The sequence below is a fragment of the Mesitornis unicolor genome, unplaced genomic scaffold, assembly GCF_000695765.1.
Source record: "Mesitornis unicolor isolate BGI_N332 unplaced genomic scaffold, ASM69576v1 scaffold8245, whole genome shotgun sequence".
Lineage (NCBI taxonomy): Eukaryota > Metazoa > Chordata > Aves > Mesitornithiformes > Mesitornithidae > Mesitornis > Mesitornis unicolor.
Genome location: NW_010184810.1, coordinates 162256 through 188053, shown reverse-complemented (window position 1 = coordinate 188053; position 25798 = coordinate 162256). Strand labels below are relative to the sequence as shown.

The window sequence follows — 25798 nt, the reverse complement described above, 5'->3', positions numbered from 1 at the left end:
TTCCTGCTGTGCAAGAGATGCATCAGGTTTTAAAAAAAAACAAACTTGAATGCAGTATAGCAAATTCCATGTAATTAACAGCAAACTACAATGCACTGTGTTCAACATTTTGTGATTTCAATAACAGATTAAAAATCTCTTTGGGCTTTTCAGATACTTGTTTAAATAATCAGGAATATCCTGAGAGGAGTTCTTATTCCCCTGAATGGCATAGAATCACCCATGTAAATTCAAGTGGATTAGTTTTTTTATTTACAGTCAGGTATGTACTGCCACTCACCCAAACATGCTATTAAGCAAACTCCTAGAACTTAGAAAGTTAAGAGATTCAGCTATTTTCAGCTGCCTTCTTTGTAGTCCTCACAGCTAGCCTTTGCAACCAGCACAATGTGAGAACAGTTTTAAAAGAGCAATTTATGAATAAAGTGTATCCAGCTGTACTCAGTTGTTTTTCCTTGCAGCAGTGGACTTGCTAAGGCATAGACTGCAGTGCTTTCGATGAGAGCATTACTGGATATTTTCCTTGGTGTTACTGCAAGTTATTAGATGCGCTACAACTGCCACTCATTGTTGTCACAAGCTTGAACTACACCCAGTCTCTGAAAGGATTATTAGATCTAGTGGGGCCAGACTTTAAAATGGAAGACATATATTAGACACAATAGCTTGATGTCATTAAAAGTATTACGACACTTTCAATGAAGAAACAGATCTACCTTTTCAAAGCTATAGACTGTGAGATTCTGGTACTACATTTCACGCTGGAGAAATATATCCAGCAATGAGATTTCATTACTGAAAAAGAGCACACACCATATCCTTAGTGAGACGACTGACACTAGTCCTGGTGAGGCACTAGCATTAGCTCTGCTTTGCAGACAAAAAAATTGCAAGGATTTGCCCAAACTTGGCTAAGAAATCTGTAGCACTGAAGAGCAGCACAGGCTTACCACCTTCCTATATAGTCAGATAGCTGCTAGGAAAAGGTTTATTCTCAAGCTTCAGTAGTAGACTTCTCCCATTCTATTCTCATGCCCATTCACTTTGCCACTTGAATGAGTAAGTAGCCCCTTATATTGGTTAATTATTTCCAGGGAGAATAACACTCATTATCCTACAATCACGGGTGCTCTCTATGTTGAAGCGATACACATGAATGATTAGTTTAGACATCTTGAGTGACAAAACCTTGCTTTTTATTTCCATTTTTGCTACTCAGAAATTGCAGTAAATTTCTAAACTCCAGATGAGTAACTGGTTAAATTTTAATTTCATTTGTGTCTGTCTAGCAATGATGATCAAACCAGGAGGAGGGCACCTGGCTGCCATAAAGGCAATGCCAGTACCTGAGTCAATAGTCGTCATTCACTGAGAAAGCAAGAAACAGAATCTGCTTGGCTGTTGGTACCAAAGTGGGTACAGCTACAAAGGAGCAATACAGCATCAACAAGGAGTAGGGGAAAAGTAGGGCAATGAGCAGAGGACTTTGCAGACTGGGGGACAGGGGAAGGACAACACGAAGAACAAAGACTTCCTGACACTGATGCTTTCTCTTTTCTTTTAACAGATGTTCCTCCTACCTGCTAGGATACCTCATTCTCCTCAGAGATATGCGGACACTGTAGGACTTGTGGTTGAGAGGGAGAGATTAAAGACAGAAATTGATGGGCTCAGGTGATGTATAAACCATTGGCTAATCTGTTAAAATTTGTAATATAAAATAATTTTTCATGCCAATGTAACACTGTGTTTCACTTTGCTGATGATTTATCAGATTCACTCTGGCAATTTTGTACTAATTTTATCTATACATCTGTTTATCTATACACACATAAACACAGATCCCATTTAGCATTTCATTTAGTTAAACAAGGAACATGTTGAAAGGTGTTTAAAGGCATATTGTGATTATAGCTATCTTCTTATGTATTGCCTACTGCTATTGCCTTAAGTTTTAAAATCTCCGAGTTCTGTAACAACACAAATCAAAAAAGATTTTTTTTATCAGTTCTGGCAAGCAAAACATTAATTGCTTTGTAAGCACAAAGCAAAAAGATGAAGAGCTTTCTTGGCAAGTGTGTGGGAAGCTGGAAACAAAAGTCAATTTTCTTAACACTATATTCTGCACACCTCTGCCTAGCTTTTATTGCCTTATGAGAATAACATCTTCAAATAAATGAGATGTTTACTTTGTATTCTAGTAGGAGCAGATCTAAGCCTTGTCCTGCAGGCATACAGAATTCGTAAGTCTATGAAGGCAAGCCACAGCAGTACTATTAGACAAGTTAGAAAAGCTAGTTTGATATTAACTGGGCACGACTGACCAAAGAGAGTGTACAGCTACTGACATAATTTTTAATTATTTGTAACTACAGTCATATCTGTAAAGAACTGTTTCTGTCCCTTTGCCTACAGTTTTTATTGTTGCATGGGTGGTGTCACAGCAGGAAGTTTGTGAATATGCAGATCTAGAAATAGATACTTTGTCATTCAAACAAAAAAAAAGTATAAAGAAAAAAAGAAACAAAGAAAAGTACCATTAAAAAATCACCTGATTGGATTCCAGGCTAAAGACAAATCCTGTTCATTTAAAACATCATACATCTATGCACTTGTCCCTTTTTGTCTTTTGTGGCAGATCTGTGAGTCATGAGCACTTGCATTATTTAAAAAAAACCAAACAAACAATATTTTGAGTTAGAAATCACTTGGCCTGTGATTCAGATAACAATGATTATTTGTAATTAAGGAGCTTAAGTAGCTATAGGTAACTAAGTAAAATAGCATACTTTGTACATGAGGTCTGTGAATTGTATGAGTCAAAGAGATGCTGACTGTTTTTTTTAGGAATCCCAGGTAGATCTAGAGATTTGCAGTCCAACATGGTCAGGCACTTGTGGTGAAGGTACACTAAAAGCTACTGTGCATTTTGCAGACAGAAAAAAGAATTGGATTAACAAAGCACACTTTTAATTGAAAATATCTAATCAGGTGCCCAAAAATAAATCACATATAGGTCTTTAGTGCCCCTGTTTTCACACTGATATGAGGAAAAAGAAGTTTTGGAAGTGAACCATCATGTCACACGTTTAAAACTACATTATCTCTCTGTGTGCTCCTAGGACAGATGGCGATTTACAACCAGAACCTCTAATCTTTTCAAGCTTTTTTTCACTCCCAGCCACCTGCAGCAAAGACTATACAAGGGAAAGTCATAATAAACTTTGAAGTATGCTGACTCAAGGTCTACCATTACATTACTGTTCTATTATTTACTATGCATACAAGCCTCAGTCATAAATCAGAGCCCCCAGCATGGTCATTATTGGACAAGTGAAGAATAAGTAGCCTGCCCAAGCGTTTCAGCCTAAGTAATGATTACATGCTTTGTGCTTTAAGAAAAATGCACTAGCTAATCTTAATCCTATGGCAAACAAGTACAGAAACAGATGAGTTTGATGTTACTTGTGTGGTTGGATTCTTTAACACCCAGTAAGGTGCAAAGTCCTTCCCAGGTGCAAAGCCTTTTCCTGGCCAAGACATTTGTAACGTCTCTCTTCTCTGTAGATTCTCTGTGTTCAAAACTTGTGCTTGTAGCATAGCATTTCCCATACTGGAGGCATTAATAACATTACTTTATCTAAGTAACGTGTCTTCGCAAAACTTGAAGAGCCAGGGAGCTCTTGGAAAGTTTCTGGACAATATTTGTATAGATACATAAGACAGATATGAATATACAAATACACATGCATACAGAGTATAATCATAAGCCTTGTTGTATAATCATAAGTCTAGTTGGAGGCCTGTAACTAGTGGAGTGCCTCAAGGGTCAGTACTGGGGCCAGTATTATTCAATATATTCATCAATGACTTGGATGAGGGAATTGAGTGTACTATTAGCAAGTTTGCTGATGACACCAAGCTGGGAGGAGTGGCTGACACGCCAGAGGGCTGTGCTGCCATCCAGCGAGATCTGGACAGGCTGGAGAGTATTTATTTAAGACATAAAATAATGCAAGGGAAGCACCAAGTTCCTCTTCAGAGGAGTGAAATTCCCAAATCTGTGCAGCTGACAACCATATTTTTTTTTGCGAACAAGTCCATAAGCCACCTTGTATTCTTATCAGTCCCTGCATAGGCAGCATGCAAACCAACTCTCTTAAATATGAGCATTTATCTTACAGCTGCATGGAAGCAGTTACTGCAAATGGTATTTGGGGCCAGTTATTTTTGCAGTATTTTGCAGTAACTACATCCAAAGTGAGAGCTGTTCATCCCAAGGGACTACAGCACCAAGCAGCTTCTAGGATTAAATCTGGAAAGTTCACTAAAGGAATTTGGTAACTTATCTGTGGCTGATCAGCAAAACTAAAGGCCCTCAATAGAAGTTTGAGCATGAGGGAAACAGAAAGCTTCCTTAAATAACTATTATTCAGAATAAAGTACACGAGGCTTGAGAGTAACATTCTCTTACATATCAAGTAGCTATTTTCTTGAAAAGACTAAAACTGCCTGATCAGTTAATAAAAGAATTAATGTTTTCACTTTGTCAGATACTACGTTGGAGAAACAACTAATGTCCTCTTCGAAAAATGGTTTCACTGTGAAGATCTCGGCACTCAACTTAAGCCAATAATTAAAGAGTAAGCTTTTTTTCTGTCTAAATTTTATAAGAATATTTAAAATTATCTAATAGAACTTCAGCAGTCTGTGACTTAGTTAATTTTCTGTTTATGCTGCATTTTACATAGACATGTTAAAATTTAATTGGGGTGTACAAGATATGATTCAAAATTTGTAGAGCAGCGAACTCATTAAATCAGATTTTTTAAGAGTAAAAAAAATAAAAAAATCAAGAGTTCCTCACATCTAACTGAAACAATTTTTGAACACATAAAAGCACATTGCTGGTAAGTGCAAAAGGAATTGAATGAAAAATTAACACTGAATTGATGCTAGGTTAGGTAGGTAAGATTAAATTGCCTTAGGGCTTCTTTCACTCTTGCTTTAAGTGAAGTACTTTTAATCTATATTATTCATGAATAATTAGAACTGTGGCAAATTTGGCAGAGAGCTGCTTTCTAGGAATTGTGTGAATGTCATCACATTGCTAAAGGTGAACAAGGAAATTGTTCAGTGACATGAATTTTGGAGGACTTTCAGACAAACCCTCTATCAATAAAATATGTATAGTCCTGTTGAATACATGTGATAGTAGCTGAGGATCTGGTGCATCCATCCTAAGCACAAAGCTTAATGACCAGTACTATTGCCTAGTCTTTGTTAACCTACAGAACACAAATATTTAAACACCAGTAAAATGTCATGTTTATTATTCCAGGTTTTTCAATTCAAGACAATATCAAACTGGAAAACCAAATCCAGGTAATGTAAATTAATTTCAGATTTAGAACAATTATTGTATCTGATTGAACAGCAATGACTCTGCTCACATGAAATAACTAAGGTTGGTTGTTTTTTTTTTCTTTTTGGCTATGTAAATTAAAATTACTATGGGAAGTAATTCTTTCATTACCTCAATTAATAAAATCCATATACATGATTATGAACAACAATTTTTCATGTGATGCCATCATAATGGCCCATCAGGTAACTATATATTGTGAAATCTCAGTATCTCTATTGTTGCATGCCATTCAAGTCTTATACTAGCAGAATTTATTTTCTGACTGCGTAGAATGAGATTTTTGTGAGTTGAATCTACACACCCTATACCTACTTGTATAAAGTATACCTACTGTGATGTCCTCTTGTGAAATAATGACACCTAGAGAAAAACAGATAGTTTTAGTTCATGTAGGGTCTGATCCATTTAACATTTTATTAACATGCTGTCTTGCCCTATTTTTCATTTTGCCTCTGTGGGTAGTGATTGCAACTTCTACACTGGAGCAGGTACTCTAGTAAAACTCCACTCTTGAGTTTGTTGGACAAAGGTATAGGATACAGAGTGACTGTTAAAAGCAAACTAATTTATTAGTATCTTTAGGAATCAGATCTCTCAGACATGATGGTTGCTTTCTGTATGGCAACTGAAGTCTCTAATTGCAAGGATACTTGCAATAGCACCTTCAGTGGGAAACTTGTTTTGCTGAAGTCTTACAGTGCTGTTGGCCCTCAGCTCTCCATGAACATCCAGCACGTGCATGATCCATTGCTATTGATTAACATAAACTATGTGCAAAATACCACCCACCTGTATTAACTATGTACAAAAGACTACACTATATGACCGTTTCTGTGCCTGCAGGAACAGTTTCTATGGTCTGTTTTCAAGTTGCAACCTGGTCACTTCTGCTGCAGGAACTACCTGGATAGTCACCATGGCATTGTCAGGTTCTTAATCAACACATGGAAAAGTACAAATCAGCATAAGCACAGCTACCTGTGGGATCTTCAGGACAGCCTGAGATTCCCACCTAGAGCGTTCCTGCACCAGTTAGCCAACTACTGTTGCAAAGGCCACCAGTTCAGTCAATCCTATTGCTCAACTAGGTTTGTTGTTTCAAATCAGATTGTCTCATCTTTGCAGATGACTGACCAGGGGACATCCTACGCCAACCAGGAAATTTACGGCTCAGGTGCACTGCGTGTACACACTTGCACACCCGTAATACCCAGCTATGATGCTTCTATAACTACATGACCAACTTCAATGCCATCCTTCAGTCGCAGCCGTAACTTAAATTCAATAGCTCTTGCCACAAGTTAAAGATAAATTTTAGTTCCTGTCTCTAAGAAGATTTTGGAACCAGTTGTCAATATCCATATTCATTCCCAAATGTCTTAAGAAAATTATATTTATGAATTACTCTAATAGAGACAGAAGTTCTAGTGAAACATTATTTCTGCATCTATCCCATTTCTCAGCTTGACAGTAAGCATAAAAATGTCACTGTCTGCTGTTTCAATCGATAATGGAACAAAGTTCTCACTCAAATCCTAAAATCTAGGAAATTTATTTTTTGCATTAACATCATCTTTCTTAATGATAGTTGATTAAATCATCATCACCAAGATGAAAAGTTCACAGAGAAGTCCTATTTATGCAATAGCAACCTTACAAGTCCTTGCAATTAGGAAATAGTACGCCAGTCAGAAACCTTTCCTGAAAGACTTTGCAGCTTTAGGCATTGGCTCTTTGACTGACTAGGAAATGTACTTCCCAGAAAAAGGCTCTGTGTTTCTTACAAACAAAATGTCATCTCCAAGATCTTACTTTTCTTTATATGCACCATCCAAATGCGTTTATTTTAATTTGAGCACATCAGCTGTGTTACATGTTTGGGTGTTGGTGGTTTGCTTTTCATTGTTTGTTCAGGGGTTTTGTTTGTTTGTTTATGGTTTTTTTTGGGGGGGATAGGTAGGGCAAATACTGTCTCCCACTGTGTGTTCATACAATGTCTAGCAGAGGAAGTATAATTTCAGATGAAGCCTCTAGATGCTGCTGTAATAAAAAAAATATCTTACACATACTATCCTTGTTCAATACAGTGATTTCCAATAAGCATCCCTCACCAGCCTGAGCTAAGAGCTTATATGTCAGTAACAAATTAATCAGTGCAGAAAAAAGAACATTAAAGATTTATAATATTAATATTTTTGCAGAATATTAGAGCTAAAGAACAAACCGGACAATCAATGATGAATCAATCAAGCTATGATACATCTCAACACCTTTTTTTTAAAATACAGAACTCTGAGAAATTATTATTGATAAATACAGTACAGAATCTCTTTCCTTGTAATTTATTCAAAAGCTCTAAAAAGGCCAAAAGGCATGAGAGAATTCCATTAAAAGTAAAAAAGCCCCAAAGCAAGTAAATGTAGTTATTTTGCTCAGAGCTCAATCCATCTTTCCCCCCCGAATGGATTCTCCCCTTGGATTAGCTACTAAATCAAGACAACAAATATTTGAAATGCTGTTGGCTTAAGTCTTGCTATAAGCAAAAAGCAGTCAACAAAGTTACATGGCAGACTTTCAGCCTGGGGAAGGGCTTCATTTTTCCAGTTTTCAGTTCACGTGGACAAAAAGCAGCTCAAAATCTCAGTGATGTCTTATACATGAAGAAAATACCCCAGATTTTCAGTTTGAGAGGTTTTAGCTAGCAGCTCCTATAACTGTCAGTAAGACTTGCGTTTTTAAAAAAAATAATAAAAAAAAAAATCAATCAAAGTTTGACCAAGTTATGAGTAAGCTGGCAATACGTTCCTTCTGGAGGCATACAACACTGACAGAAATAACGCCTTGGATTTATTCTCTCAGCTTCTTTTTTTTCCTGAGGCAGCAGAATTCAACAGCCAGCATGAGGCTTGTAACACAGAACAAGCACCACTAGTTTCTTACAATGTTTCACTCAGGACATTTTAATAAGATTTGAGCTGGCCTGTGCAGAGGGCTGGGGTTCAGCCTTTTTTTTTCAGTTTCTCTTCTGAAAATCCAGAATCCTCTCAGTCTAAAAGTGCCAGCTGAAGCACTCTCAGGTTCACCTCTCAGCCTCACCTAGTGCCTCCCATTTTTAGAGATAAATGGAATAAAATTGAAAAAAAAATTTCTTGAAAGAAACCCTTGATTGCAGCTCACTCATAAAGGAAAGCCATAAAGTGGAATCAATCAAGCTCCAATTGCTTTTAAAAAAAAGCACCACGCCAAGAAAAAACCCAAGTCCAGACTTTTTCCTGATTTATTTATGGTTTCTGGCTCAGCCAATGCTAAAGCAAGTCTCTGTGAAAACAAGATACTCAGAATATATGAAGAGACAGCAGTAGCTATTAAAAAGAAGAAGGACTCAAATACCATCAGGTAAAATACAATCAGAAACATATATTGCATGCAATCCTTACTTGAGGCATCTTCCCTGGAACTGTTTTGTACTGAATTACTAGCTTCTTGTTACCACATCTATAAATGAAGCCTGAGAAAATGTCCCCCTTCTTTTGTCAATAAGGGTGAATACATTTAGGATATAGTCTAAACATGCAACACTCAAGATAAGTTGGTTTGATTTACTTAAAACAATTTTTGACATGAGGAATCACAGTTATCAAAAAAACTCTTGCTACTTTCAGTTGAATCAGACTGGAAGCAAGATTCTCTCAAGGTTTCCGTTTCAGCCCAGTTTTTTTGTCAAGAGAACAAGAGGCAGTTCAGACAAACCCCACTTCTACCAAACAGCAATGGCCGAATATTGTTTTCAAAAGTATCCAGAAAGTCAGAAGTTTATCCTGCCATGGTCACTGACATAATCCAGGCTTCTTTTATGGGAAAAACTGAGAGAAAGGACTTCTCCTAAGCTGGGCTTTTTAAAAACTTACCTTTAAGAACATGAATGGTGTAGGACAGAATATCAGGCTTTTGTTTATCCAAATTAATTAATCTGCTTCTACTTATCAAAGAAATTTTAATTCACATAAAAGCTTTATTGTCAGTGGACATGCAGACATGCAATACAAATACCAGCCTTGCAGTGAATTCACTAGCAAAATTGATTCTAGGGATATCTAGGGTAATTTACAGTCTGGACTTAAAATCTGGTTAGTATGGTTAGAATACAGCACAGCTCTATGCTTGCAATTCAGGACAGACGAAACACAAGGATCTGAACGAGTACGAAAAATTGGGTGCTTTGTTCAGTCAGTTGGAGTAGGAATACCACACAGCCTAGGGTACAGTCTATAAACAAATGTTTTCTGATTTCAGTAGTGCTATTAAACAAGTTATAAGGGTGAGCTCAGCGCTACAAAAATGACATTCTGTACTGACATCCTCTGTAGCTAATCCAGTGCAACCTCTGTAGACAGTGTTTGCTATACAGCCTTCTTTCACTGGTATATAAAAACAAGCAGATCAAGAAAGAAGAGTGTTACTAACTGAAAATAAGAGAAAGCTAAAGAATAAAGATAACTGGTTAGTGGGCAACATTAATTCAATTAAGGCTACCTCAGAAAAATAAAAACAGGGAGAGAAAGAAATTCTGTTTTCATTTACACTGGAGTACATATAGGACCATCCCTTTGCACTTAGAAGAGCTGTATAAATATTTTTGCTTTTCTGTTATAGTTTGCTGTTCTGTTGAATTTTTCTGAAATAGTTCTAAGGATACGATCACTGTGAGGTTCTTTTGAAAATAAGAATGACAGATTTCTCCTCCTCTTATATAATATGTTACTTCTTTCTGCTTTGAGTGCTTATATTAAAAGAGATGACATATAAGCATTTAGATATTAAGGAATGTTTTTCTAGGGAATTTATTTTGCAGATAGCTGCAAGGAAGTCTCCAGGACAAAACAGTATGCAAACCAGTAGTGTCAATCATTTTAAACTGTCTAGGCCCACCATAATTGTACAATTTTCAAAGACAACGTGTCTATAACTTTTATCAACTTGAATCTACTCCTTTTTCATATCATCCTCATTGTCTCTATTCTGGCAAAGATGCTGGCATAAATACACTGCTTATCACATCCTGCCTAAATCCCTTAAGTAACTCCCAAGTCATGTTCATTATCTCTCCTGAAGCCCACCTGAACTGCAAAGGGTACACAGATGGAAGAGGGAATAGATTAATCTAATATACACCTTCAATCCTGTATAACCATGCAACCACTCACTGGCTTTATCCTTTTTCCCTCCCTTTGTATTTAACAACTCTCCACACCTCACCAGTCCCCAGTGAGTATATAGCCAGGACTGGAGATGAAGGAATCAGACAAACCGACCTAAGTCAGCAACATTTAATACACAGATAAAGTTGAATTACAATGCGTGGAGTATTGCTGCTATTATTCACCATATGAAAACTTCTGCTAAACTCATTAGTCCCAAACTACGATGTATCATCCAAAAGCCAGGACTGTAAGCTGTGTGTTCCCTAGAGCCAGGAATGCTCCAGGAAGTTCTTTAGGTTCCTAGAGCCCAAAACTGGTCATGGCAACAGTCACCAAACAAAACCCAAAAACCCCAAAAAGGTCTCCAGGAAGAAATCTGCTTCTCCCACAATATTCTCAGCTAAGCCACGTTAAAGAGTGGCAGAACATAAACTATAATCTCCAAGCGCTCTCGTAATGCTTCACCATGGGAACCAAGCCACTACTAATCTTTAGTACATAACGTATATAATAAACCTATAAGGGAAATTGGAAGAAATGCCCTGTAAAGTTGTTTTCCTTATCCTTCAGACTTCAGTGAAAAAAAAAATCTGATATTTTTTAAGAGCTCTAAATTTTAAGAGCTCTAAAGCTCAGAGCAGTTTCACAGCAGGTATGTCTAATAAGGTAGCTTCTTTCTTGCTTATGTTCTTAAATGCTCCCCAGATGGCAACATCTGAACAGAAAACTCACTAATGGAGTCAGTCTGGCATTTTCTCTAGTGTTTCTAAGGCTGTTTAGTACTAATAGCTCACATATGCTGTACAGATCCTTATCTCATAAATGTATTGAGGTTCACAACACTTGTTATAATTAAATATCCCATTCGTCTTCTATGGAAGCAGAAGTTACATACAAAGATAATTAATGAAATGCCCACAGTCATATAAAAGGCAGATTGAGAAATGAAAACTAAGACTCCTGATTATAGGGTTGGAACAGTGGTCAGTATTTCTCAATACAATTTATCATTCTTGATTACAATGACCTAGCTATATCATGAAGAGCCTTTAAACAGAATTATGGCCTAAATCTTACAATTTCATTGTTCTAATTTATTCCCTTCCTTCTGCCTGGTGATATCTCCTTTTGAAGAAGCTACGTTTCTGTATTACACAAATATTTTTCCTCAAACATCTTTGTTTCAATTAGGAAAAAGAATTTGTTGTTTAGTTTCCAGCATAGATTTAATGACACAAAGAAAAATGTGCCTAGAAATAATTACAGGGACAAGTCATAAATTAGCAGTCATGCCAATTCTCAGGGAGTGCTACAAAACCAAATGCAGTTACACAGGGAAATGTATGATTGCACAAGGTGAGTGCTGTATTTTCAGCTAAATATTTCTACGTCTGTACTCAACAACAGTGAAATGAACTAACTACCCCAACAGTAATCAGTCATCATCAGTGTTTCCACTCTGGATTTTTATATAGAATGAGCTAACTACTTGTTTTTTCAAGCCCACAATTGGGTAGGCACATATGGGAAAAACAGCCTAGGGTATACATTATTGCTAGCATTGGCAATTAAACTTAAAATGCTGCAAAAGTGTCCCATCAGAAGTATTCATTATGATATAGCATTAAGAGGTGGAAGGGACTTTTAGAAAGTGGACAAATAAATGAACACATTATTCTAAAATAATTTGTGAACTCCTTATCTGTGGTCTGTACTATTTTATGTTCAGTCAAAGAATTACAAAACAGAGGATCTAACCACTCCACTTTGAGTAAGGCTGTCTTCTGCTTTTACGTTGGGAGACACAATTTGTAATGGACTTTCTCACATCCTTCTGTGGAGATGTGGCCACAGCATGCAGGGATGGACAAATTTCTGAGGTAGCACAGTGACTAAGGATGGAGGGACTTTCATGGTTAGTAAGAACATATCAGGTGATTTAAAGACTCAAAAATTGTTCCATCTAGAATGTGCTGCCTAGAAGTAAAGGATGGTTTGTCACTGAAAAAATACAGGTTTTCATAAAGGAAACATGTAATCAGTTTCCCAGTTGACAGTGTTTCTATATATTTTATGTGCTTTATTGCTCTTTTCCTTTGCAACAAATCACAAAGAAACAAAGTTTGCAAGAGACCTATAGGAAGAGCTTGGGGATAGCAGGGATAGTAGGGCTCAAGAAACACTAGGAGAATGAGACGGGCTGACAAGACATTTTAGGCATACCACTGGGGTAGGGAAGGGGGAGCTTCCCTGTAACATCAGTTTGGGGTAAGCAAATACACCCACATGTACCTGGTAGGCCAGTGGCAGTCTTCTTTTACCTGTCCTCTTCATTGCTATCAGAAGTACAGTACTCCTAGTGAGTTCAGACTCTTCCTTAGATGGTTTCTGTTGAGGCTGTAACTACCTGTACGCTCACTGGCTGTTTGCTTGCAAGCTGTTCCCTCCATTTTTGCACAGCTTCATATTCTCAGTCTCAGAACAGTCTCTATTGTTTAACTGAAATCAGCTTCCTCTAAAACCTGTAATTTCCTTTTTAAAATATTTACAAACTCATTCAGTAAACATGATTCTTTTTCAGCTTAACATATCACTACACTCTAATTTAAAGCTGAAATGAGCTATAAAACCCATAAAGAATACATTGCTGTGATATGAATATTTAACAATAATGATCTAAAAAAATTGAAATTACTACTGAACCATTTAAATAGATCTCCTGAACATGTAAGAAAATATTAGGTTTGATGTTTCACTTAGTGATATATTACTTGGCAAGACATACACAAGACTTTTAGCTGTCTAGCTTAGAATTGCCATCTTCCTGCATTTTGCTGGCATATTTTTACCTTTACCATCATTAAACATGTCTCCTTGTCTCACAGTGTTACTAGAGCATAAGAACTCCTGAAACACACCAACTCACACTTCCTGAAGTATTGTTGAAAGCTAATGTACAGGCTAAACAGAAATATATGCAACAATATCTAAATATAAGCCATTAGTCTGAAAAGAAATACTCAGTTCCTTTGGAAGCACCAGACTTCAATATGTGTCATATCATGAAATATTGGATCACCGTCATTGTAGCTCATTAGCCCAAGTTCAGAAGTGCTAAGGCACCTGCAGCTTTCAGCATCATGCAAAGGATAAGCGTCAGGGTTAAATGAGGGCTCAATCAAGTAGACTAATAATAATGTCAGACATATGCCATGTACTTCATCATCACAGCACTCTCATAGTTGTTCTGCAGTAACAGTTAATCAAATCATCATGCTGGATCACACTAAAGGTTCATTTTGCACAGACTGTTTTCAAATGTTGTTATGCTATCACTGGGAAAGTGTAATTAACATCAAATTTGGCAATAAGCTAAAACCCCATCAAAGACCTGGACTCACTGACAAGACAGCTCTAGTCCTGAAGAACTTAAAGTCTAAACAAAAAAAAAAAATCCACCTTTACTTGAAGTAAATGAAACTGTTAGAAAGTGCCTGCACATCACAAACGAGAAAGGACAGTGCTCCATAGTAAGTGTAGGACGTATTACACTTTATATTGGCCCTAAGTGTGCGTAGGTCACTGATTACTGTTGTCCCATGCATGTTGTCCCTGTTGAGCAGGACAGCTGGAGTCAGAGATGACTAGGAAAACTAGCAAAATTATGTTTATGGGGAGCAAGTGACCTAGGTTAAGCTACGAACTTAGAAGTTAATAGTTCTCATTGATAGATTTGAGTTGCTTCTTGATCAGAACACAAAAAAGTACTTTGGCTTTTCTTTTTTTTGTACCTTGAATTCTTTGCAATTCATGGGGAGCATTCATCATTCCGCTTGCCTCAAACATCACAGTGCTCACGCCAGAGACCCAACTTCTTGCTATCCATTCTCCAGCATATGAAGTCTGAACCTAATTGTTAGGTTGGTGCTAGAATTCTTAACCTGTGGAGAAGATGTATCCGCTTGAGCTGAGCAGGATACCAGTGGCATCTCAATACGTGTCTCTTGCCCTGCGAGGTGCTATATACTGGTTTTGGGGTTTGTTTGTGTTGTTGTTTGGTTGTTTTTTTAACTCTCTCAACTAGGACAGGCATTTTAGTAGAAAGCCCTACCAATGGGTAACTGTCTTGGTAAAGATTTCCAAGGTAAAGATTGCTATTAATGAAACAAAGTATTTTAAAATCTATTTAAATACTAATTGCATTGAGTATTTTCTGATAAAATGCATTTATTCTCTGCTATGTGTGGATATATATATCATAATATTTTAGAGTTTTATTTTTTATCTTGCCCTATAAAAAATACCCTTTCCAATACAGCCATAGTTGAGCATATCCATAATATAAGGGGAAAGTATATAAGTATTCCTAATTACCTCCAAAGCAAGTTTGCTGAACATGTGAAAATTAAGAAGAATCAGACATACTGCAGTACAAAAATAAATGACCAGTGACCTTAACACTACATTTTAGTGTTATCAAACAATAAAATGTAGAATGTTCAGACCAGATCTTGTGTAATGCTTCCAGGCCCAGATTAGAATAAATCTAACGTAAAGATTTTCTTATTCCTTCTGGTGCTTCTCAGTTTCTCTGGAGGAGTTTGCTTTTCAATAAAAGTGTGTTATGTATTTGAGTTAAATAATGTAAAAATAGGAATTTATTTTTTAAAAAAATAAATGCTGGAAAGCAAAAAGCTTTCAAATAAAAAAATTCCTTCTATTGCAGCAGATTTCTTTTCAGATTGTTTTCAGCATTTCCTGAAAGAGACACTGCTGAGACAAATCACATGCAGAAACATGTTGAGTTCTATAACAGAGAAGAAATTTGAATGGCAAAACCTGTTTCTGCAATTAAAAAAAAGTTAGCATCTCATCCAGATTGTCTGGATATAAATGCAGATACTTGGTGCTTATTACAATCCATTAAACAGCAGTTTAATGGATTCAGTACACTGCTATCCCCTGGATGCACTGACCTTCTCACATATTGTTCAAAGACTGCATACAAAATGGCCTGCTATGAAAAACTGCAATGATACGTTCAAGACACTGCAAAGCAGTGAAATACAGCTTTAGAAAAGAACCAGAACATTGCACAATCAATACACTAATACTTTAAAAAGACCTACTCTATTACTAGTACCAAGACTAAGATTTGACTGCAGGTTTGTTACCTCAATGCATTTGGGAGACAGCCATCTAGAGAGTTTTTCCTGCATCTAGTTAGCGTTACTACCTGAAATTACTTGAGATTACTCTATGGGTGATCTCCCACAGCTTCTCAGAACAAACTACTTAGGATCACTACAGCAATTGCGCTGCCTCTGCACTTCACTGTGAGTTGGTGAATAACTAAAGCTAATTTCATATAGCACCAGCACACAGCACAAATCTCGAGTTTCAGCAACTACACTGAAACTGCATTCGATCCCCCAGCTATTTTAAATCAAATCAGTTATGAAGGAGAATTACTGGAAATTAAATCCAGCGACCTCTCCTGCAACACTACGAAAAAAGGCATTTTATTAAATTTAAGGTTGTGATAACCCATTTGCTTCACTGTGGTCAGTATATTTTAAAACACACAGTGAGAAGAAACATAAAAACCAGTACTAACTGTGTTGAAGATGTAGAGTAAGCTGGGTCTATAGGCTTAATTCCACTTAAATGAAGATAGGTAAGGGCTGATTCAGCAAGGGCTCAGAGATGATACATCAAATTTTACTAGTGCAAAAGCTGGTCTGAAAGAGAGTGACGAACATGCCAGGAAGAACTAGGTAGTCTTTTGAAAAACTGTTTGAATGTACCTTTAACAAGCCTGGTTGCACAACAGTTCAGACAACAGCTTTGAAGCAAAAAGTCCATAAAGATAGACAAATAATACACGCCTCTTAGAACCTCAAGTAAGAACTCCTGATAGTGAATATAGCACTGTTTGCTGTTAGAACTGACTTCTGGATAGATGATGTCTGTAAATCGCATCCTCCAAGCTGTAAACAACAGTAAAATGTTTGCAAAGATCAAGGGAAGCAAGTGTAACTGATAGCCCTCTGTCTTGCTTACAGATGAGCTCCTGAAAGAAACACCTTTCCCACTAAATCCCACTTCTGTTATGGAGCCGTTTTCCTTCCAAGGCTGGTTAAATGATCATCGCAGTGAAATAAAACAGAAGAAATCCTTGGCTATGTTTGGAGATAACTTTGAAACAGAGGTAGGAGGATATAATTTCTCTGAAAGAGGGATATTTTCACATGTACACATAACAGGTGACTGCTGTTCGGACTGAGTGAATCCAGGCCTGGGAACAACACGTTGTCAGCAGAGAAAATTACGCACCCCTACAGAACTGCTCAGTCTTAGCCTGCCCTGCCCTTTTGGAAGTGCCTATCTTTGTCCCTTGATTTGACCAGCTCAGGGCAGGGGCTTCCTGTAGTATCTGAGTATAGCTCAGATACTTCCACTTGCAGCATCAACCTGAACCTTATTTCCATTTGTTTCCTTTGGGATTAAAACAGCTCACTATCTCTCTGCTCCTCCCCTGCCCACCCCGCCCCCCCCCATATTTCCCAAATCAGAAATACCAGTGTGATGCAAATACCACTCACAAGTGTGTTTGGCTTCCCTATCTGTTTGAACAACATTCTTGGTGCCAATTCTAATCTGGGTGTGTAAATACACTTTTTTCCCCTCCCCCTCATTTTACATAAAGCAGAAACAAGGAAAACTGGACAGCAGCAGAGAGCTTGGGCTGTGCCAAAGCATTGCACTTCTCAGTTTAGTCAAACACAGTCTAGTTTGGGTGTAAATGAAGCTGTCACCATTTGATATTTGTGCTGCATGCATGAGAGTTTATAAAACATATTATTTCCCTGGGTTACTTGGAGTCACACTCTGAAGAATCCAATACATTTGACAGCAAAGTGACAGAGAGCGTGGGGCTGTCAGGAAGAACACAGAAAGGGCAGATAATGAGAAAAATAAGGTCTGGTCTACAGCTTTTTTAATGTTAATGGAAGAACCTTTTCTACTTCAACAGGCTCTTGACAGGGCCCAGAGTTCATGAGGAGGAAGTGCCTGTTCCAAGAACAGAAGCACGAAGGATATAGATGCAAAGATGAGAGTGGGAGGAGGCAGAAGGAATAGATAAGCGAGGATGCAGAGGAGCATAAGGAGTGGCAGGTGTGATCAGTTCCCTTTTTATCAGTAGGAATCAATATGAGAATACCAAACGTAATGTGAATTTTAATGTCTGTAAAAATAACGTCATCGTCTAGAAATATTTTTCTGTAAAAATAGAATGTTTTAAATGCTGTAGGAAGATGAATATGTACACTTTGGACACTGGCATGAGTCTGTTACTTTTTTTTTTAAGGTTATAATTTATGGACCAGGAACAACTGAGAAAAATAAAAAGAATTCAGATATCTGGATATGGCAGCTGGTATGTAGCAATTCACACTTGTTAACCAACGAGTTCGTGTTTCAGTTCAGACTGAGCAGTACTAAAGCCTTCTATCACCAGCAACAGAAATTAAAATTATTACCTTCCTTCTCATAGAAAACATAATTAACAGACACCACCCTTCAGCTTTAAAATACTGTAAAAAATAACTAAACTACTGCCTCCATAAAAATAATCTCTCTTTTTCCTAATCTTGTATGTTAAGGACAGAGATACTGTCATTTTCCTTCAGGTCTTGGTGGGTATTTTAATATAACCTAGCTAGGGTCTATCCTGTAAATATATCAGAATGCCTCCAAGTGGTTAAAAGAATATCACCTATTACTTCTGCCTTGAAGCATTTGTCCTCATATCGAAGTCAAACTGGAATCAGGTATAATAAGCTGATTAAAAAGTCTGAGAACTTGTTAACACTAAAAGCACAATGGTAGGTGATCCAGATGCCCTTCATTCAGCTGGCTTCTAGGAAACATTTGCAGACCAAGGGAAAAACAGAGAAAAGCTGGTTTTCATTTACACAAGTCAGGCTGCCTGGGGAGGCAGGTATTTCTTTCAGCTCCTGTTCTGTTAAAAACCACAGGAACTATCAAATACCAATTAAAGACATAATAATCTTGAAAGACATTTGTTTACAGTGCAGCTTACAGCACCCTATGCAATCAAGACCTTGTCACTGGCAAGAACCCAGTTCCTCTGCTTGACAAGACAATGATGAGTCCATTCCAGTATGGATGGACTCCTATTAGCGATTTCTGTCAGCTCCCTGCTGACTTGTGAGCTGCTTTTCAAGACTTAAAAAGATACCAGGAATGAGAAAAGTAGAAGAGGAGCCTAAAGTACCCCAGAAGATTCTCTCTGTAATTTCCAGAGCGGTACCAACTTGCAGGCTGCTAGGTAGCTGTGCACCCCCAAGAGTCAGGAAATGGGGAACACTGAACCATGAAGCATGTTTTTATTGATGTTAATAGTGTCAGACAAGGAAGATCAGCTGAATATTTTGTTAGACCTTATGAAACAGAGCAGGTTTGAAGTGCTCTTAGTGGGAAAGACTTCCATACTCACCTGCAGAAGTACATTTACATTTTCTTTGTGCTAGTGACTGGACATGGAAAATTAAAAGTTGGTTATCTGTTCTTTCCCTTCAGGAGGGCACATCAACTGTTAACATGGATGGTAAAACCCTGACTCTGTCCACTGGTGACAGCCTGCTTGTCCGTGCCCAGTCTACGTGAGTAGAGATGAACAGTGGATCAATGCATGATTTCCTAGTTTCCAGCAGCATAAATTCTGTGTATTGGGTCCACACCAGGCTGGGCATCAGCTGGTACAGAAACACAGCACTTGTGAATACAGGATTTGCAATAGCTTCCATTATTCCTGAGGAAAAAAATATCTTCAGAAGGAAACAAAGCCAGACATTCATTCTAGCTCACCTCTTACAATTAAAGCCGGGGAAAAATAAAAAAGATAAGCATTACCAAGAAAAAGCAGCATGCAAAAGACCATGGATAAAGGTAGATGGCACAAATACACCTATCAGCAATCACAGCAGATCCCAAGAGCTTCAAACAAGGCTTAATTAACATCACTGCAGCAAGATTTAGGGTTCAGACTAAAAGCACAGTTCTCTTCCTGGAGTAGGATGCATATGGCTGTTTCATAATCATGACACACATGATATATGTAAAGGAAAAAAAACAACAGTGAAAATAGTTTCTAGAGAGAACAGAAAGGGAAAGTACTTGCCAACTCTTGTGAAGCGTGGCATAAACTGATAAACTGCCCACCATGAAGATGAAGGATGGTGTACACTCACTGGTAATGCAATGCAGCAGATTATAGGCAGATGATAAAAGTGTCCTTCTTTCCTATAGGAAAAATCTAGTAAGTAGTAGTGCTGACCTTTGCACCTTTTCTACAGCACTGAAAACATTTGCTGAGAGATCTGAAACCATCAAGCTGTGCACAGAACTGTTCTCTGCACCTGTGATTCCAACACGTATCCACCTCCCCCCTTCACCATTACTTCCAACACTTCTGTGAAATCACTTAAACTAATTCCCAGTCCTTCAGTCTAATCAATGAGTGTGTGTTTTCAAAATCATGGCATAACGCACATGCAGAGATCTGCCAGCACAGAACATATTGCATTAAGACGTTTATCAGCTCTGTACAGCAGGCACCTTTTATTGTGTGCATCACAGTTGCACGCTGATCTCTGGCCACTTCTGCAACTGGCACAGAAACAGCCAATACAAAAGTGATGACCACAAGAAAAATACTGTTGAATTTGTAGATACTTATTTCATTAAAGTATCTGTACTGAGGTGATTCTGTTCCAATCCTCATGTCACTGAGATCAGACTAGCTGCCTCCCCCCTTGGTTCATCCATAAATAGATATACATTTTTCCCCACCATGCCATGATGTTTGGCTTATATTAGTGATGATGAAGAGTAATTCCTTGAAATACCACAAGATAGACCAACATGGAAAGAGAACAAGGGTAATCAGAACAGAACCCCTTTGTTTTCCCCTACTTCTCAGTAACAATGTTTTAGTTGTTGGTTTGAGTGTGTCGTTCACCCTATACACATTGGATCACCTCTTTTCCTATTTTTCCAGGTACTGCTGGAAGAGAACAGAAGATTGTGTTGCTCTCTGCATTGCTCAGGACCCAAAATGCAAGCAGCCTTATACCTAGCTCCTATGCCAATTGACTTCAATGATAACGAAGTTTTAGCCTACTTGTCTTGCCCTGATGATCTTTCAGTCAGGATGCCTGGAAATCCAAATAGTCTAAACACAATGATTACACTGAATTAAGTGGAGTCAAGTGCTGTGCCCATTTAAACTTTTTTTCCCCAAATAGTTAAAGTTTCGGCAAAATCTACAATCAGTGGGTTTAAAGAAAAAAAAACAACAAAACAAAACAAAACAATCAAACAGAACAATAGTTCTTATCTGAAAGAAAATGAATGCAAATCCAAGTAGCAGGATTACTTATATAATAATACATGTGACACTATCTAGAATAAGTTAAAGGCTTTTCAAATGCCACAAGAGGTATGAAAGGAGATAGGACAGATACTGTTATGCCTGCTTAGGAAAGGGTCTTCATTTATTTGTCTCAATTTTGTCATTTATAGTAAGTTGGGTATAACATTAGTTACCCAGCCTACAGTAAGGGAGCTGTAATTGGTAGTAGCTCACAGATCCTCCGAGATCTTTAGCTTAAAGGCCCTTTAGAAAAGAGAACAAACTGTCTGCTGCACTGCTCGAGGGTCTCAGTGCTTTGAGAAAGCGAGGAAGGTGCATTAGTAAAGGTGGAAGCAGTACCTGCAACAGCATCAAGCGTTACTTAGATCACCACAATGCAGTATCAATTAGTTATCAGTAAAATGCCACATACTATGCTGGATGCTGTCTATAGAGTACTCTATCAAGAATATAGCTCTGCAATATGATTAACACAGGAGCATCTGGGTCATGAATGTTCCTGTGCAGTAGAAATCTCAAAGTAAAAGTAGCCCAAGAAGTGTATTGGGACACAAGGGGGTGGAAAAATTATTATAATGCGTTTCTACTAAGAGCTGCTGTTTTTTGAACAAGGAGGTTTCTTGCAGAAATCACAACTGTTGAATTATCTTTTCCTACTTTTATTCCAGGATCTCTCCAGAGGGGGTTTCGTTTCATTTGGTTTGGGTTTTTGGTTGGTAATTTGGATTTTTTTTCCTTATCCTTAACATTATAAACATCAGACAACAGGTTGCTTAAATGTCTGCAAGTATTATCAATTACATGTTTGAGAAAGCAAATAGTTACCATTTATTGATTTTTTTGGTAATCCTAATTAAGTTCAGAAAATATTTCTTTAATATAACTATCACCTGCAAAGCTCATTAAACTGAGATGTCATATGTGTTTTATTCAAGTGTTCATTCTTCTAATGAAGCTTCATTCTAGAAGTTATATTTAAGTTCACTAGCTTTCCTAGCAAAGCATACAGCAGAATTTTGCTACATCCTCCTAATAACAGGGGACCTAACTTGAGAATTGAGCGTAGTTCTTAAGGGTATTATGGGTGTGAGCTATCACACATGAAAAGGAGCTATAACACAACCTTTGAACAAGGGAGTAATTTATCTGATTACCATTGGTATTTGTGTGTCTGTAGAATTGCCTCCTCCTGGAGTTAACATCTATGCCTGAGGGATCTAGGGTATCAAAGTGTTATATTCTAAGTCCAGCATTTAGAGGGTAACCACAGAAATATTTCTATATTTCACACTGAATAAGTGAATAAAACACAGTAACACTTAGAACAACATCCAGAATAATCAGCAGCTCTTCACCCATCCAGAAGCACTGAATGCCATGGAAATTTCAAAATAAAGATGAAGGCGCCTCTGGATTAGATATCTCCCAGGATTTAAAATTAAAGCTCCACTCAAACTGTATTTGTGATTAAGTCCTTTTATGACAATTTGTGTTTGAACACCTGAATTCTACCCAAATCAAGTGCTAGATGCCTCAAATCAGAGCAAAATCTAGACCAGGAGTATTAAGCCAGAGCTCCATCACCCACAGTTCTGCCACTGCCTGAACTCAGAAACCAGGTCGGGTCTCAACCAGTTTTCAATTCACTTCTTTTGAGGAGCTGCAGTCATGTAGAAACTGAGAGGTGTCTAATTGCATAAGTGTGCCTAAGAATCAGGATCAAACCAGCATGAAAAGATTTAGAAATGTTTAGATACCAAGTACTGGGAAAAGATAATTGTGTGTTCTAGTGTCTCTTTTGAGAATTATTTCGGTTGTGTTATTTTGTTTCTCCTTTCCCCCTCCTTGCAATTCGATAATTATTTGGTAACCAGAGCACAAATGAGAACAGAGAGAGAAGTCGTCATTTACTCCTTCCAAGGTGCTTAACCACTGTGATGTAGAAACCTGCAACTTCTTTTTCCAAGTCTTCAAATAGTTCCAGGGGGCTCCTGATCAGTGAAATTTTTTCAGGTGCTTTATTCTTCCTCCATATTATATGTATTGTAAACTGCCACAACAATGGTACGTTTATACTTAGATGCACCCCTGCTCCTCTGCTTATTAGGAAGTTGGCCAGAGGCAAGTTTGGTTCCTGGAGTTCTTTTAGCTGTCAGGCACTGTTTCTGTGTATGTGTGGTCACCTCAGTAGATAGTTTGGCACCAGAGTCGTTGGGATCACAGTCTGGGGACTCCAGTGCTAATCTTGCTTCAGAAAGAAGGATTTCAGGCTTACATCAGTGGCAAAGGCTCAGATCAGTGGCACATTGCCTGCAAAGTGCCCAATCTGCTTGTTCATGCATGTCGATGAGAACACACCAGCCCAAGCGCGTGTCCTGTGCGTATACGTGACTTTTTCTTTACAGGTCTTTCTATACAAGGTGCACTTGCACCCCAGTTTGGACACCTATTTTCTATCTGAATTGTACAGATATTGTGTCACCTTATACTTAATAAACTTACTATATTTTGGCAGGATTGTGCTAACCTCATTAGTACAGCACTGCATAGAGAGTCTATCTGTTGCTCACTGTTTCTCGTAGACTCAAAAGCAAAGCCTTTCTACAAATATATTTTCTAAGCAGTATTACAATAAAGCCTACACAGGCCAGAGGCCATACCTGCACCATGCTTCATAAATTAATTATTACCTTAAAGAACATGCAAGATTATCTGGGATCAGAAGCTGGAGCTGACTTGAAACCTTAGAAACACACACCAAGGAGTTTGAGTCTACCTGCAAGCATCCACAGAGTTATTCCAAGCTTGAATCTCACCTATCCTGGAAGTCAGCAGGAGCTTTCCCGTTTACTTCAAATAGGAAAAGATGATGCAGTCCAATCCTGCCAGTTGTTAAGTAAAGATTCATGAGAGTCTACGGTTGTTCAGTGCCCTTAAAATGTTTCATTCCAATGAGAAAACTGGTAAGTTTTGTGACAACAGAGATAAAACACTCCTTTTCAGCTACTGATATCCTTTGATTTCTATTATTAGAGCATGTATACAGTAAAACAAGTGATTTAAGCATTATTATAATACTTCAAATTGAGCAAGTAACTTACAACTTACGGTCTTTCAGTTCATGTAAATTAGTAATATAGATCAAAAATACTCAAAGTAATTAGTGTCTCATATTGCCACTAGGCTTGACAGGTCTGACTTGATAGGGTACTTATTTTCTTTTTTTGAGATATGCTGACTTACATGAATTATGGAAATAAATTGATAGTGTCTCACTACATTCTTCCTCATTAAGTGATACAAAAATTTGTTGGTTAGCAAGGTTACATTATACTTCAGCACCAGTTCAAAAGAACTGAAGTATTGCTTGAAGTAATCGTAATACTTAAAAAAAGAAAGATTCATCATATAGTAAATAAAGCTTAAGTCTTCACCAGCTGTTTCTATAACATTGAAATAAGACCTATAAAAAGCCACTTTATGGAAAACACATATGGTTGTTGTCCTCTTGTAGTTCTCTCAGAACCACAATGACCCTCACAGATGAAATAGTAAACTTATCATGGAACAACAGCAGAGCTCAAGATTGGACTGGTTTCATTTGTTTTTGTTGGGGTTTTTTGTTTGTTTTTGGTTTTTTTAATAACACTGAACAGTTAAGGCAAGATAATGATCTAATGCTAACTATATTTCATCTTGCAATGCATAAATTGACAGCTTGTAAAAGTCAAGAAAGGAACTCTTCTTCCTCCATGCTTATTTTATTTTTAGGTCTTACTTGTTCCTTTGAAGTAACAAACCCTACCAGAGGCAGAAAAATCAGGTGTGTTGTAGTAAACTCTTTCCTCAAACCCACACAGTATTTACTCACACCTGATAAAACCAGTCTTATCTGGTCGCATGAGGATAATAAATGCTTTCATTCTGTTGTTACAAACATTCATTGTACTGTACTCTGATTTCAACTTTTCAGCTACATTTATTTTATAGAACAGATGCACAGAAAGCAACCCTCCTCCCACAGTCATTGCATAAAAGTAAAGGGAGAAAAATTACTTAAGATATTTGACAAATTCCTGCAAAAACAGATTGTGCTCATAATGCAGACATTTCACAGCTCTGGAGTTTCTTTTTATTTTATTTTATAATCCAGAGAGAACTTGAATGAACACTTAAGGCTAATGAAGGTCACCTCCTCCTGGTGCATTTCTGATTGAATATGCATGTACTTGTAGAGCTACTCTTCAGCATTGAAGTATTCAGAATAACAGCTGGTTGAATCCAAAGTAAACTGCTGATCTTAAAGTAATAATGAAGACAACAAAGTTAATATCTGCCCTGCAGCTCAGAGTAAATACCTGACCTACAGGTCCTAGCAGTATCAAGTACAGAAAGATCTCATGCTGGATTCAGTCAGCAATATTTTCAGTGATTATCCAGAAAGTGTGGAAGTTCATAAAATCTCTCCCTGTTATGTTACTTGAATTTCAATTGAAGCCTGAAATTTAGGGTAATATATATACACACACAAAGTCAGACAGTTTGTACTCAGCACTATTCCAGAAACAAGCCTTGAAATAGCAAAGTTATTGGGCAAATCAATCCCAATGCACACATCAGATTCCCTTCTGCGGTTCTTCAGTTTGGGGTCTGCAAATCGCAGACCAATTCTTTCTAAATTGCTCTTGCTTAAGGTTAAATAAATCT

General features: G+C 37.6%; 1 protein-coding gene across 2 annotated transcripts in view; it reads left to right on the top strand.

Moving 5' to 3' along the window:
* The window catches only part of HAAO (3-hydroxyanthranilate 3,4-dioxygenase), a 31404-nt gene extending 10567 nt beyond the window's left edge, over window positions 1-20837 (top strand). The window contains exons 4-10 of one of the 2 annotated variants that reach the window (XM_010184601.1): window positions 1568-1674; window positions 4554-4643; window positions 5342-5385; window positions 16695-16840; window positions 18002-18070; window positions 19237-19323; window positions 20717-20837. In XM_010184601.1, coding sequence (XP_010182903.1) covers window positions 1568-1674; window positions 4554-4643; window positions 5342-5385; window positions 16695-16840; window positions 18002-18070; window positions 19237-19323 — 543 coding nt within the window. In that variant the 3' untranslated portion in view covers window positions 20717-20837. The remainder of the gene's footprint in view (window positions 1-1567; window positions 1675-4553; window positions 4644-5341; window positions 5386-16694; window positions 16841-18001; window positions 18071-19236; window positions 19324-20716) is intronic. The other variant, XM_010184600.1, reaches the window with a different exon arrangement.
* The last annotated feature ends 4961 nt before the right edge of the window (window positions 20838-25798 follow it).